Source organism: Mastomys coucha, unplaced genomic scaffold (assembly GCF_008632895.1).
Source record: "Mastomys coucha isolate ucsf_1 unplaced genomic scaffold, UCSF_Mcou_1 pScaffold5, whole genome shotgun sequence".
NCBI classification, from domain to species: Eukaryota; Metazoa; Chordata; class Mammalia; order Rodentia; family Muridae; genus Mastomys; species Mastomys coucha.
In genome coordinates, this window is record NW_022196911.1 from 105,716,524 (window position 1) to 105,728,530 (window position 12,007).

General features: G+C 45.9%; 2 protein-coding genes across 10 annotated transcripts in view; one reads left to right on the forward strand and one right to left on the reverse strand.

Annotated features, from left to right (window-relative positions):
• The window catches only part of Arsg (arylsulfatase G), a 145,477-nt gene that overhangs the window by 18,923 nt on the left and 114,547 nt on the right, over nt 1–12,007 (forward strand). The gene's annotated exons all lie outside the window — the stretch shown is intronic.
• The window catches only part of Slc16a6 (solute carrier family 16 member 6), a 22,975-nt gene that overhangs the window by 8,116 nt on the left and 2,852 nt on the right, over nt 1–12,007 (reverse strand). For 4 of the 5 annotated variants that reach the window (XM_031354535.1, XM_031354538.1, XM_031354536.1 and 1 more), the window contains 2 exons: nt 4,785–5,023; nt 1,049–1,192 (listed from right to left, as the gene is read on the reverse strand). In XM_031354535.1, coding sequence (XP_031210395.1) covers nt 1,049–1,192; nt 4,785–5,023 — 383 coding nt within the window. Of the gene's footprint in view, nt 1–1,048; nt 1,193–4,784; nt 5,024–8,376; nt 9,223–12,007 lie in introns of those variants that run through there. The other variant, XM_031354539.1, reaches the window with a different exon arrangement.

A 12,007-nucleotide genomic window follows, 5' to 3' on the forward strand; every position in this document is an offset into this window, starting at 1 on the left:
AGAACTCGTAAGTTCCGGGAGCCAAGCTAATCATTCTGCAGAAAAAGCGATGACAAAGAAAAGGGAGTGTGGGCTAGCTCAGTTGATAATGTGCGAGTCTAGCATGCACGAAGCCCTGAGTTCAGTCCCCAGGTACCTCGTGAAATTGGGTATGGTAGTGGATACCTATAACCGCAGCACTCAGGAAGGTCAGAAGTTCAAGGATACCTCTTGGCCATTGCATAGGCCTTTGGAGGCTAGCCTGGGATGCATGGGATTGCTACAAGCATAAATAAATAAACAAATAAAGAAACGCAGCTACAATCATGGAGGGAGCTGAGACATAAGAACTGAGAGCCGTCCTCCAGAACTCCCCAAACTTATACAGCTCACAGTAGAATAAATTATCCAAAGTAATGTTTATGTAATATTTGTATGTGGAAATAAGTCTCCATTTTTTATTATTTATTTATTTATTTATTTATTTATTTAGACACGTAAGTCAGGCTGGCCTCACACTCATGATCTCCCTGCCTGAGCCTAGTCCTCAAGTGCTGAGATTACAGACCCATGTCACCCGGTCTGTCCGACCAAGGCTTCTGATGTGTGCAGAGATCTATACAAAATTTAAACTATGCAAACTGGACACACATATATATCGCCTACCATCAGTGTCTTCTCAGACACTCCTAAGACCAAGGCCAGCATCCCCCTTACAGCACCCAGGGTGCTCAGCCCCCAGTCTGGGAAGCGTCGGCTGGCGTAAGAACTTAAGTCTTATGTTGTGTAGATGATGCATCCCAGTCTCAAACTAGAAAGGAAGAAAAGTTCTGAGTAAAGTTTTTTTTCTCCCTAACAAAACAAAAGCTCTTGGACGCTTGGGAATGTGTTCTCACGTGGGGACCGTATCCATCCGAATCACTCAGTTCAAAATCACTTCTCAGACATAATTAACTTTAAAGAAAAAAAAAGAGAGAGACCCCAATATGATCTGGGTTCGGTTTCATCCCTCCCTTCTTCAAGCGGCCCGTGCATGCACAGAACTCTTGAGCGGAGGAGAGGCACTCACCCGAGATGACCCCTATGGAGATGTACATGTGGTAGACCCTTTGGGAGAAGGAGGCAGCGATCATCCCCAGGCTGATAAGCAACCCGCCTGCCATCACCACCAGCCGATGTCCGAAGCGGTTGCTCAGGACTGTGGAGAGTGGAGCTGTGAGGGAAAGGAACAGAACGAGACCTTTGACCTTCCGTTTCTGTGCCGGTTTTCACTGCTATTCCTTCCCACACGTTTTGAACTTGAACTTATATCATGGGGTGATGTAAGAACCTGGGGTGTTTCCTACAATGGCCATTGGTCGGGCCAGAGGTTATTTCAGCGTTTGTTCAGATTCAAAGTGCAAAGAGCCAGTCCTGGTGGCTCAAGAGTGAAATCTCAGCTACTTAAGAAGCTGAGGCTGGAGGATTGCAAGTTTAAGGCCGTCCTAGGCAAAAACTTAAAAAGAAGGCTGAGGTTGCAGCTCATGGGAGGAGCATCTGCTACCACTAGCCAGACCCTAGGTTCAATCCCCAGTACTTTAATGAAAAAATAGCAAGAGGAAAGCCAGGGCCTGGGGGAGAGCTGGGGAAGAGCTTGCCCAGCATGAGCAAGGCCTCAGATTCCAGCATCTGTGAGGGTGGTTGTATCGAAGACATTTTTAGGTGAATTATCTTTGCTCAATACAGAACTGCGCATGCAATTAGTTTGCTCTCCAGCATACACTGTCTCTCCCTAGGATCATTTTCCTAATAACTGCTTTTATTTTCTATCTTCACTGCTTCCAATTCTTTTAAAAGAGCCCCGTCTGTGGTCAGTCTACCTAGTTTCATTAGACTGTCCGGAATATACCACAGGATGAAAATAGGAAGCATTCTCTGGCATGTTCACTTAAAAGACAATAGCCATGGGACAGCTGATCTGGAGCAGTGAGGAGTCTTAGTCAGTTTGGCTTCTAAACGCTCTCCCTGGGGACACTGAAACTTAGCAAATTCTTTCCTACTTACATTCAACTCAACACTGGCTGGAGTACACTAAGATAAGCGAACCAGTCAGAGTTGGGTCAAAGAGGAACATACTAGTTGGAAGGGGAGAGCAGGGGAGGGCGGGATGGGAGGGGAGGGGAGGGGAGGGGGAGGGGAGAGGAGGGGAGGCACTCTGTTGGAATCAACAGACACGTTAGTGTTAGTTTTCACAAGGTAAATTTATATATTTTTTAACTTCTAAAATTGCATGTATGGTCAGGCAGTGCTGGCACACGCCTTTAGTCCCAGCACCCAGGAGGCAGACTGAGTTTCAGGACACCCAGTGCTACCTACACAGAGAAACCCTGTCTCAAAAAAAAAAAACAAAAAAAAAAAAACCCTAAACATGTATGAATGCATTTATGTGTGTATGCATATATGAGTGTATATGTGTATATGCATATGTGTAATGTATGTGTGTATGCATGTATGTTTACATGTGTGTATGCATACATCTGTCTGTGTGTATGCATGTGTGTATACATATGCATGTGTACACGGATATATGTGTATGCACGCGTGTATGCATATGCACGTGTATGTATGCATGCATGTACGTACATGTATGTGTGTATGCATGTGTGTGTATGTAGGTGTATGTATTCAGGAGCACCAGTGGAGCCAGAGGGCAATTCTGGGGGGTTGTTTCTCTGCTTCTCCCACATGGGTCTCAGAGACCAAACACAGACCATCAGCTTGGCCACAAGCTTCTGCAAGCTTGTAATGACTGCAGCTGCTGATGGGAGCACTCTACACAGTGAGATCCTGTTGCAAAACCCAGCAGGATGGAGGGCCTTTTAGGATATTCTGCGGCTAACGGGAACTACACTTAGAGGGTAGCTCTCACTCACAGGTGATGTTGCATGACAGGGCATGAGTCAGGGACGTTTAAGGGCAGTCTGGCTGCCTTTCTGAGGTAAGCTCGGCCTTCTGACCTGTCAGGAAAGCCTTGGTGTTGCCTCTCACAGACAGATGAACACGGGACGGTAGCATGCATGTTCAAATCAGGCCCGAGTTACTGTGAATGTGTTCAATGTGACAGTGGCCTCCCACCCCATCTGATTTTATGCACTGAATCTAGAGTGCTGTGCCGAGACGAATCAAGTGTAAAGTGACAAGTGTAAAGTGTTTTGGGGAATCAGGTGATGGGATTCAGTGTCTCCTCAGGATATTTATAATTTTATAAGTGGGAATATAGTTTAGTGGTACATGCATGTTATATGTGTCCATGTCCAGCATGCATGAAGCTTGAGGTTTAGTTTCTGGTACCACAAAAACAAGGAAAAAAAATACATGAATTACTTTTTTTTTTTTTTTGGTTTTTTGAGACAGGGTTTCTCTGTATAGCTCTAGCTGTCCTGGAACTCACTCTGTAGACCAGACTGGCCTCAAACTCAGAGATCCACCTGCCTCTGCCTCCCAAGTGCTGGGATTAAAGGCATGCGCCACCACTGCCTGGCTATGAATTATAATCTTATGGGGAATGTTTCTGGGATTCCCTGCTCCACAGGGAGACCCAAATCCATGGGTACTCAGGTTCCTTATGCTGACACAGTAGTTGTATATAACCTATACACACCCTCTATATACTTACACCATCCCCAGACCATTTACGACCTCTAAATGAAGGCCATAGCATGTAAACAGTTGTCACACTATGCTTAGGGTGGCATAATGAACGTGACAAGGAAGACGTTTGAATGTGTTAACCAGGGTAGACTCAGCAATGGTCAATGGCTCTGGAACATTTTCAGCCTGGCTGGTTGAGTCTGTAAGTGAAGAACCCTAAGATACAGAGCTGACTGTCTACCCTCACACACCCCATCTTTCGTGTGTCCACACTGAACTTTTTCTATTCTGCCTCTTCAGCATGTCTCTAGGAGTCCAAAGCCTTAGCATGCTAAATGAGTTTCTTTTTTAAAAACACAGGAGTCACAGAGGTGGCTGAGCAAATTAAGAGCACTTGACTGCCCTTCCACAGGACCTGGTTCAACTCCCAGCATCTACTCAGCAAATCAAAACCATCTCATATATAACTCTAGTTCCAGGGAATCCTATATCATCTTCTGGCCTCTTTTTACCTCCAAGCACACCAGTGGTGCACAGACATACACGCAGGCAAAGCATTATTAATCATTAAATAAATGCTTCATGAATTTTCATGTTATCCTTGCCCAGGAGCCACTGTGAGCTGACTCCGTGTAGCTCCATTTTTAGTGCATGTGCAGTCAAAGCTAGTACCTGGGGACTTTGGGTGTTCTTTCTTAGCCAGTGGCTAGGTCCTTGGAGGACTGGGATTTACCACTGTCTTCAAAATGCTCTACAGACCACAAGTGCCATGCACGCTATACGTATCTCACTTCTTCCTTCTTTGTGGTGCTGGGACTTACATGGTTTGAAAGGTAAGCATTCTCCCATTGAACTACCTCCCAAGCTGCGGACATCCATGCCTAAAGTGTGTGTTGGACTACAGACACTATGTCTGGAAACCATGGCTTTTCCTTCACTGTCTTCTAATTCTTGCTGGTCCCCAGCCTGCTAAAAGCCACATTCCTTAATTGCTGCTAGACCGTCCAACAGGGCATAGCGAGAGGACACATCGAGATCACATCATGACAGATCCACTGACAACTGGCAGGCAGGCAGACTAAAAGGACCAGGTGTGCTGGCTAAGCTTATACTGACAGATATCCTGGCATGTAAATGTTAACACAAGCACACATGGATACCGCTCATGTACTCACCTGTAAATGTTAATACAAATACACATATCGATATTATCCATGAGATCTTGCTGTTGGACTCATCAAAACTGTCCATTAAGTCGTTAAAGAAGACACCAAATGACTTAATGATGCCATAGGTAAAGACCTCAACAAAGAAAAAGGAAACAGCTACGGCCCAGCCCCATCCTCCATCAGGCACTTGGGTATACACATTGGCTCTGGAGCAAAGCTTTGAGTTCTTTTGGGTCATTCTTGACCTGCAATAAAAACACGAAAGAGAGAATTCAGATTAGTAATATAAGGTTTGATCTTTTTCCTGGTTTTTTTTTTGTCTGTTTTTTTTTTTTTTTGTGAGGTGGGGGGGTCTCATGTAGCACAGGCTGGCCTTGAATTTGAACTCATGTATCCTAGGCTGGCTTGACTTTGAACTCATGTATGCAAGAATGACCACTGCTGGTTATTAGTGCTGTCTCACGTGAATGCTGGGATTAAAGGCCCATGCCACCACAGCCAGCTGATTCTCATCATCTTTAGCAAACATACCTCACAAGAATAACTTATTATCTGAGTCCCATAGATTCAGTATAGTCTTATGCAATGTTATATCTATACAATATTTTATACTATGCATGGGACCAATAAAAAATCTGAACATGAGACTTCTCTGTCACAGTTAAAAGTGAGAAGCCATAAACAAACACAAGGAGCCTGAGCAGAATATTTGAAGGCCCTCTGAAGGATGCAGGACGCCCACCAGACCAAGCATTGATGCTGATGTCAAAGAATATAAATTAGGTAAAGAAAATGAACTGGAGCCAGGGGCGCTGTGACACACACCTTTGACCCCAGCACTCGGGAAGCAGAAGCAGGTGGGTCTCTGAGTTTGAGGCCAGCCTGGTCTACAGAGCTAGTTCCAGGGCTACACAGAGAAACCCTGTATCAAAAACAAAACAAAATAAACAAGAAAGAAAGAAAGAAAGAAAGAAAGAAAGAAAGAAAGAAAGAAAGAAAGAAAGAAAGAAAGAAAGAGAAAAAGAAAGAAAGATGGACAGAAAGACAGACAGACAAAAAATGAATGACCATAAAGCATAAAGCTCATAGGAAGGGAAGCCCAACATTGAGGGAACTGTCCAGCCGCCTTCCAGGTAACAAGCCCTTGAGACTTCCCACTCGTGTCTATTTAGTATCAAGTCATCCACACAACCATTTTAGCTCCCTTTGCCCCCTCAGTAAACAGGATCCTGATTACTATTTGGTGTCCCACATAGAGGGATCTTCATGGATAGAAGGCGATTCTCCATGAAAACACTGAGTTTTCTGAATGTAGATTCTGTTCCTCCAAGTTGGTCGCCAGGAGCGAATTAACTTCAGAAGGGATGACAAATACTTACCACAGGCTAAATGGGGCATCCCAGGCTTGCAAGGGCCTGAACTCGGCAACCTAACAGAGTTAACCCTGATCTCATTATACTTTTTCTTCAGACTTCAACAGGATGAGCAGCAGCAAGCCTCAACACAGCTACGTAAAAGACTCTAATAGCGTCTTCAGTCAGAGACTTTTGAAATGGGCATAGACATTTTTAGCCCAACGAATAGCAGTGATAACTCTCACGATAACTTAATCCATAGTTTCAGACCTCCTATTGGCAATGATTCTTGCTGGGACACATACATGACAAGTTCAAGGTCAGTCTGAGCTATAGGAGACCCTGCCTCAAAAAAAAAGAAAACCACCCTCCTCCCACCAAAACAAACAAACAAAACCAACCAACCAACCAAGCAACACAGAACTGATGATATCATTGTACACCAGTAAGTCTCCAGGTATTTACAGTCCTTCTCCTGATATACGGTGGCAGCATTCACACGACTAAGGCATAAGGCAAAGATGCTTCTTTGCTTTAGTTTTACAGTACTGAGCTCGGCAGGGCCTTGCACTCCTAAGGCAGGGAATCTATCTCAGAGCTAGAGCCCCACATTGCTTTTTCATTCTCACAGTCTTGATAAGCAGGCAGGCCTTAAACTTGAGATTCTCCTGCCTCACCTTCCCAACTGGCTGAGGTTATATTATACATGTCCTAAAAATAACAGCAAACAACAGTAAGTGAGTTTGTATGCCACAGACTTGTAAGATCTTTTTTTTTTTTTTTTAATTTAAAAATGAATTTAAAAATTAGTTCTAGCCGGGCGTGGTGGCACACGCCTTTAATCCCAGCACTTGGGAGGCAGAGGCAGGTGGATTTCTGAGTTCGAGGCCAGCCTGGTCTACAGGGTGAGCTCCAGGACAGCCAGGGCTATACAGAGAAACCCTGTCTCGAAAAAACCAAAAAAAAAAATTAGTTCTGTGGCCAAATGGTGGTAGCATACACCTTTAATCCCAGCACTTGGGAGGCAGAGGCAGGCGGATCTCTGAGTTTGAGGTGAGCCTGGTCTACAGAGAGAGCTCCAGGACAGACCCGAAAAGCAAAGCAAAACAAACTAACAAAAATAATTCTGTGGGGCTGGAGAGACTGCTCAGTGGTTAAGAGCACTGGCTGCTCTTCTAGAGGACCTGGGTTCAATTCCAAGCACTCACATGGCAGCTCACAACTGTCTGTAACTCCTGTTTCAGGGGATCTGACATACACGCAGGCAAAATACCAACGTACATAAAATAGACAAATTATAAGTAAAATAACTCTGTGGATGTGTGTGTGCCCACGTGTCATGACATGCGTGGGGAAGTTCTCTCCTTCCACCCTGTGGGTCCTGAGGACCAAACGCAAGTGGACAAGCTTGGCAGAATGGAATTGCTTCGTCACTGGCTCCTAGTTCACACATCTTAAAACAGTGACATATCTAACCTATACCCATTTATCCTATTGATATTTCCCACAGTGGTCTGTATTTCGAAGGAGCTATACCTTCATTTTTTTTTTTCATACTCTGGCCCTGTTAAATATTTGGCCAAGTGAAACTGGGCACAGGATGTTTTAAGAGGCTGGTGCCCTTTGCAGGAAAGGTCGTTTCCTGTTGTGCCTCGTACCTGAGAATGAAGGCACAGGCAGCAAGGGGTGGGGAAGAGCTCCAGGATGTAGTCCCGGCAGCTTCAGCAGTGATTAGTGTCTCTGACCTGGAAAGCATTCCATCTCTGATGAGAGTCGGGAGTGTGTCAGCAAGGGAGGTCTCCACACCCCTTCTCCTTCATCAATCTTTCCAAAGTCGCCCTGAAGACAGGCAGCCGCGGCAGACGAGTACAAACAGCAGCCGGCGGTGGTTTAAAAGTACTCCCCAGTGTTGGCTTTGGGACAGTGGTTTTCCCTGGGGAAGGATGCTGGTGGGAAGGGAGGCCATAGTGGTGGTGAGCCTGCAGCTGTCAAGGCCTTGGCACTCACGTGAGCCTGTCTACTAGATCTTCTGTGAAGTTCACAGGTTCCTCCTGGCTAAAAAGAAAATGAATCTACTGACAGCATTGCATTGCTGAGTGTGTATGTATGTGGTGTGTGTTGTCTCAATCACTCTTCTCTCTCTGAGGGAAACAGTCTAATGAGCCTGATATTCTGTGTGCCTCATTATCAGACCCCAAGCTATCCTCAGAGCCTTTTTTCTTCGTTCTAAAGCTTGGACTCACCTACCATGGTCAAAAAAGCCTCCTGGTGGCTCTTGTGGTGTCCAGGTATGCCTGTCACTGTGTCATTTCTCCAAGCTGCACGCAGTCTCTATAGCTGCTGTGGCAGCTTCACAGCCCTGCTCCGTCTGGTCCTCCTTTCGCTCAGGCTTCCTCTGATAAACTCAACTAACGTGGCCTCATCCTGATTGGAGAGGAACCCCTTGATGGGTAATGGTTTACGTTCACAAATTTGTCCTCTTTGCTCAATGAGATTATAAGGTCACAAAAATCTGACTTTTATGTGTTGAATGTCACCTCACACCTAGCTTACAGGGTCTTACTAGCTCTGGCTGTTCTATCCCTGGAACTCACTCTGTAGACCAGGCTGGCCTCTAACTCACAGAGATCCATCCTCCTGCCTCTGCCTCCTGAGTGCTGGGAATGAAGGTGTGTGCCACCACACTGAGCAAATACCTAACCTCTGTCCTGATTAAAGTTCTGTATTTTATTCGGATGGGTGGAACCAAACTGCAACTGCGGTTCGTGCTGAACTGGAGTCCCTGCCACCGCCCGAAGGCTGTCTCTAGACAACCTCAAAGTTCTGCTTGCAGCTTCTCACACTGCTCTTGAAAAAGCCTGGTGGCATTAGGAGCAACCTATTGCCCTCAAACGAAATTAAGAGCACGGGAGGTTTAGGCTGCAAAGGGGTCTAAAATCAGCTTGTTCTCCTCACTGGCGAAACAGGGGACCATGTCCAGGGAGGTAAAGGGTTTTGGCGCACACAGTCCAGAATCAGACTTTCCAAGCCAACTAAAGGCCGCGGAGGGAGGTTGTGCTTTCTATGTTTATTGTGAGTAAGTTGTTTTTTTTTTTTTGTTTTTTTTTTTTTGTGACAGTCTCACACAGCTACTACTGAATGGAGGATGACCTTAAACTTCTGACCCTCCTGCTTCTCTAAAACCTCCCGAGTGCTGAGATTGTAGGCACTGGTCACCATACATGGCTTACGGGATACTGGGGACTCAGGGCTTCGTGTATGTGAGGCAAGTACTCTAACTCCACCCCCAGCCTGACAAAGCACTCTGCAAAAAAAAAAAAAAAAAAAAATTTAAATTTACATTAACTTATTTAGTTACATATAATGTGGAATGCATTCATGCCACAATGCTCATGTGGTAGTCAGAGACCACCTTGTGGGAGTTGGTTCTCTCCTTTCACCAGGTGAGTTTTACCTGTAGAGTTGCCTCCCATCCCCAAACTACTCTTGACCTTGTATAGAGGTCTTGGACTGTTTAGCCACACAACTATGTGACTTGAGATAGTCACTTCCCATCTCTGAGCCAGCACTCCTCTTCAGAAGGGACTGGTGAATCTCTGTTGTTCTTTATTGAGACACCATCTTTCTACATAGACCAAGCTGGCCTTGAACTTGTAGCCATCTGCCTGCCTCTACCTCCCAAGTGCTGGGATTAACAGTGCTCGTGACCTCAGCTAGCAGAGACAAGAATCTCTAACGCATCCTCCAGCTTTAACAGCTGATTTTTTATTTTTAGGTTTTTCTCGAGACAGGTTTCTCTGTATAGTCCTGGCTGTCCTGGAACTCACTCTGTAGACCAGGCTGGCCTCGGACTCAGAAATCTGCCTGCCTCTGCTTCCTAAGTGCTGGGATTAAAGGTGTATGCCACCACTGCCTGGCAACACCTGATATTTTTGACTTTTGCTTTAAACTCTATTCATCAGCTGATATTATTGCAGGCTGAACCTAGTGGATGGCCCAAGGAAACTGAGCTAAGAGGCCAAGTGCTAACTCTGGAAGGGTCTTGCGCGAGTGGGTGTGGAGCAGCTGGGCGTTGGATTTGGTCTAGGACAGCTGCCCAGAAGACCCTGAACTTCTAGCTTTTGTTTATTTTCTGAGCCCCTTTTGGGTAATCAGTTGGCTCTCTTAGGCTTTAAAGTCTTGTTTTGTGCCTGCGCCTCTGTTCTGGCTACAATCAAATAACAGCTTTCACTCACATTCATGCTATAGCCCTGGCTTGATATGTACAAAATTGCAGCAGTCCTCCCGTCTGGGATTAAAGGCACAAGCCAGCCATGCCCAACCAAGGGAGGTTGAAGGGAAACAAGGCTTTCGACCTTCTTACTGGGATCATCCTAAAGGTTAGGCGGCCTCGCCCAGACGACTCTAACCTGTATTCCTGTTACGAGCCTGGGGTATCCTATGTCCCAGCATAGGTGGCTTTGAGATAAGACCACAGAGTGGCGCAGTAACAGAGTACAAGCTTTCCTAGAAGATAATGTCGGCATGTTATAGCTAAGATCGCACGTGAGAGCCTGGGCATGGTAGCATGCTATCCAGCATGTATGTAGGCATGAGGATCAGGAAGTCATTCAAGGCCACTCGTGGCTATAGGCAAGTGTGAGCTCGTTTGGGTTGCGTGAGACCGTTTCAGCCTCCCCTCCCCCAGTGGAAAGCACTGCCTGAGCTGGGCTATCTGCTACTCTTCCCAGCCTCGGTGCCTGCATAACATTTTGTGTCTCCCAGACGCTTGCTCAAAGTTTACTAAACGATCTGGGCATTGTGGCCAACTCAGAGGACTGAGGCAGGAGGATTGCCAGCTTTTGGTTACACAAGACTCTGTCTCCAGGAAAAAAAACTAAAGTCCAGCCTGGGCTACCGTCCTGTCTATCTTTCTCTCCTCCACCTCAAAAAGAAAAAACAAACAAACAAACAAACAAACAAAACCCAACTTCCCCCAAACAAACAAAGGAAATAAACACTAACAAGCAACAGAAACAAAATTAGTCTCCTTCAAGTTTACTAAACAAAATAAGAGTCTTGGGGTACCCCCAAAGGAACACACAACTCATGCTTTTTAAAAAGGAATCATAAAATGAACAAGTGTCTGGCTGCAGAACGAGCAGCTCCGCTCAGTTCTTCTCTTCCTTCTGCCATTTAACCAGCAGGTCATCGGGCTGTACAAACCTCGGTCACACACAAAGCAACCGAGGCCTAACCTTTCAACGTGGCTACCCAGAAGCCTCTAAAAGTTACAGAGAGCGAAAACTACCTGCCCGCTAGGTTTTGGATCTGATGGGAAAGACCTTGTGGGGATCTAAATGACAGGGCTGGTTAAGCAACCTGATGGTCTCCGGCCACCACTTCGTTTCTTCATGTTCAGTGTCCCCAGTATGTAAATTCTGAACCTAACTAGGCTGAGTCCAGAGCTTGTCTCCTAAGAAGAGGCAATTTCAAGGATGGCCTTTGACCCCGACTGACTCTGAGTTACCACCTACAGATAAACCCAGTGGGTTTATCTTCTGGAAACCCTTGGGCAGTGGTTCCTGACCGACAGAAACCTCCCCATGGCTAAATTGCTTCTGTGAAGGCTGTCTCTAGGGTTTTTTCCCATTAGATAGTTCTGTTATTCTGAGTGAGCTCCTGCTGGCTTTTTTTCCCCAAAAATGTCCTTTTGGGGGGGGGGAGGCTGGGCAGTTTAGTGTATTTCCTAGTAGCTTCTGATTACCTCTGTGTCTTCATCAAGAATGAAAAAGGAGCTGGGCAGTGGTGGTGCACTTGGGAGACTGAGGCAGGCAGATTTCTGAGTTCAAGGCCAGCCTGGTCTACAGAGTGAGTTCCAGGGCAGCCAGGACT